The 811-nt window shown below is 44.1% G+C and overlaps 1 protein-coding gene across 1 annotated transcript; it reads right to left on the bottom strand.

The window, feature by feature from the left end:
• Positions 1 to 206: 206 nt before the first annotated feature.
• On the bottom strand, positions 207 to 578 carry LOC115964274 (non-specific lipid-transfer protein Cw18-like). The gene has a single exon (XM_031083617.1). The coding sequence runs from the start codon at positions 576 to 578 to the stop codon at positions 207 to 209; it is 372 nt and encodes a 123-aa protein (XP_030939477.1).
• Between the last annotated feature and the right edge of the window lie 233 nt (positions 579 to 811).

Raw genomic sequence — 811 nt, 5'->3', positions numbered from 1 at the left:
ACACAAATAAATTAACGTGTCAAACGTGTCTATTGCGAGTTACGCGGGTTGACCCACTTATGACACGTTTCTTATCGTGTTGCTTTCGAGTTGACCTGTTTATGACCCAAACCCATTAAAGCCCAACCCTAACCCAAAAAAACATGTGTCAGGTTCGTGTCGTGTTCACGGGTTGGGTCGAACATTGACACCCCAAATTATTAATTTTAACAACCAACCGTAGCATCTATGCTAAAGCCAAGATTGATACCGCATTTTTCTGGCACTTGGGCGGAGATTCCAACACCACCACCAACAGCGACTGAAGTTGGATTGGCTGCAATACCTAGTGCCGCATGGACACATTGACATGCTGCTTTGGCCCCGATGGTGGCCGAAATGGTTGCGATCTTCTTGAGGCCTGCACAACATCCGTCAAGCGAGGGATCGTTCAGGTTTCCAGTTTTGAAAATAGTATCACAGGTCTGGAGAGCTGCATCCACATCAGCACATAAGGCAGCGCCAGCTGCTGCTTTAGTTGTAGCGAATAGGCTGATCAGGAGGAAAGGGAGGAACATTGACATCATGACAGACCTCATTTTGTTACCTTACTCGGTTTATGCTTTGTTAATATTTTGTGTTTGTTGCCTCAACACAAGACATTGCTCCCTTTTATAGAGTTTTCAGGAGGGGTACAGTCCAAAAGGCATTTAGTATAGTTGGCTCACTTGAAGTTTTTTCTATTGGATTTTCTATTATGGTTATAGGTGGACCAACCAAATTGTTGCTCTTCTAATTCCATTTTGTACCACCCTAGGTCTCCCAACTTTTT

Source organism: Quercus lobata, chromosome 10 (genome assembly GCF_001633185.2).
Source record: "Quercus lobata isolate SW786 chromosome 10, ValleyOak3.0 Primary Assembly, whole genome shotgun sequence".
Taxonomy (NCBI): domain Eukaryota; kingdom Viridiplantae; phylum Streptophyta; class Magnoliopsida; order Fagales; family Fagaceae; genus Quercus; species Quercus lobata.
This window is presented reverse-complemented; position numbering and strand designations above follow the sequence as displayed.

Bases quoted from the DNA above. Each gene is read 5' to 3' on its own strand.
- LOC115964274 (XM_031083617.1), bottom strand. From the start codon at position 578: ATGAGGTCTGTCATGATGTCAATGTTCCTCCCTTTCCTCCTGATCAGC.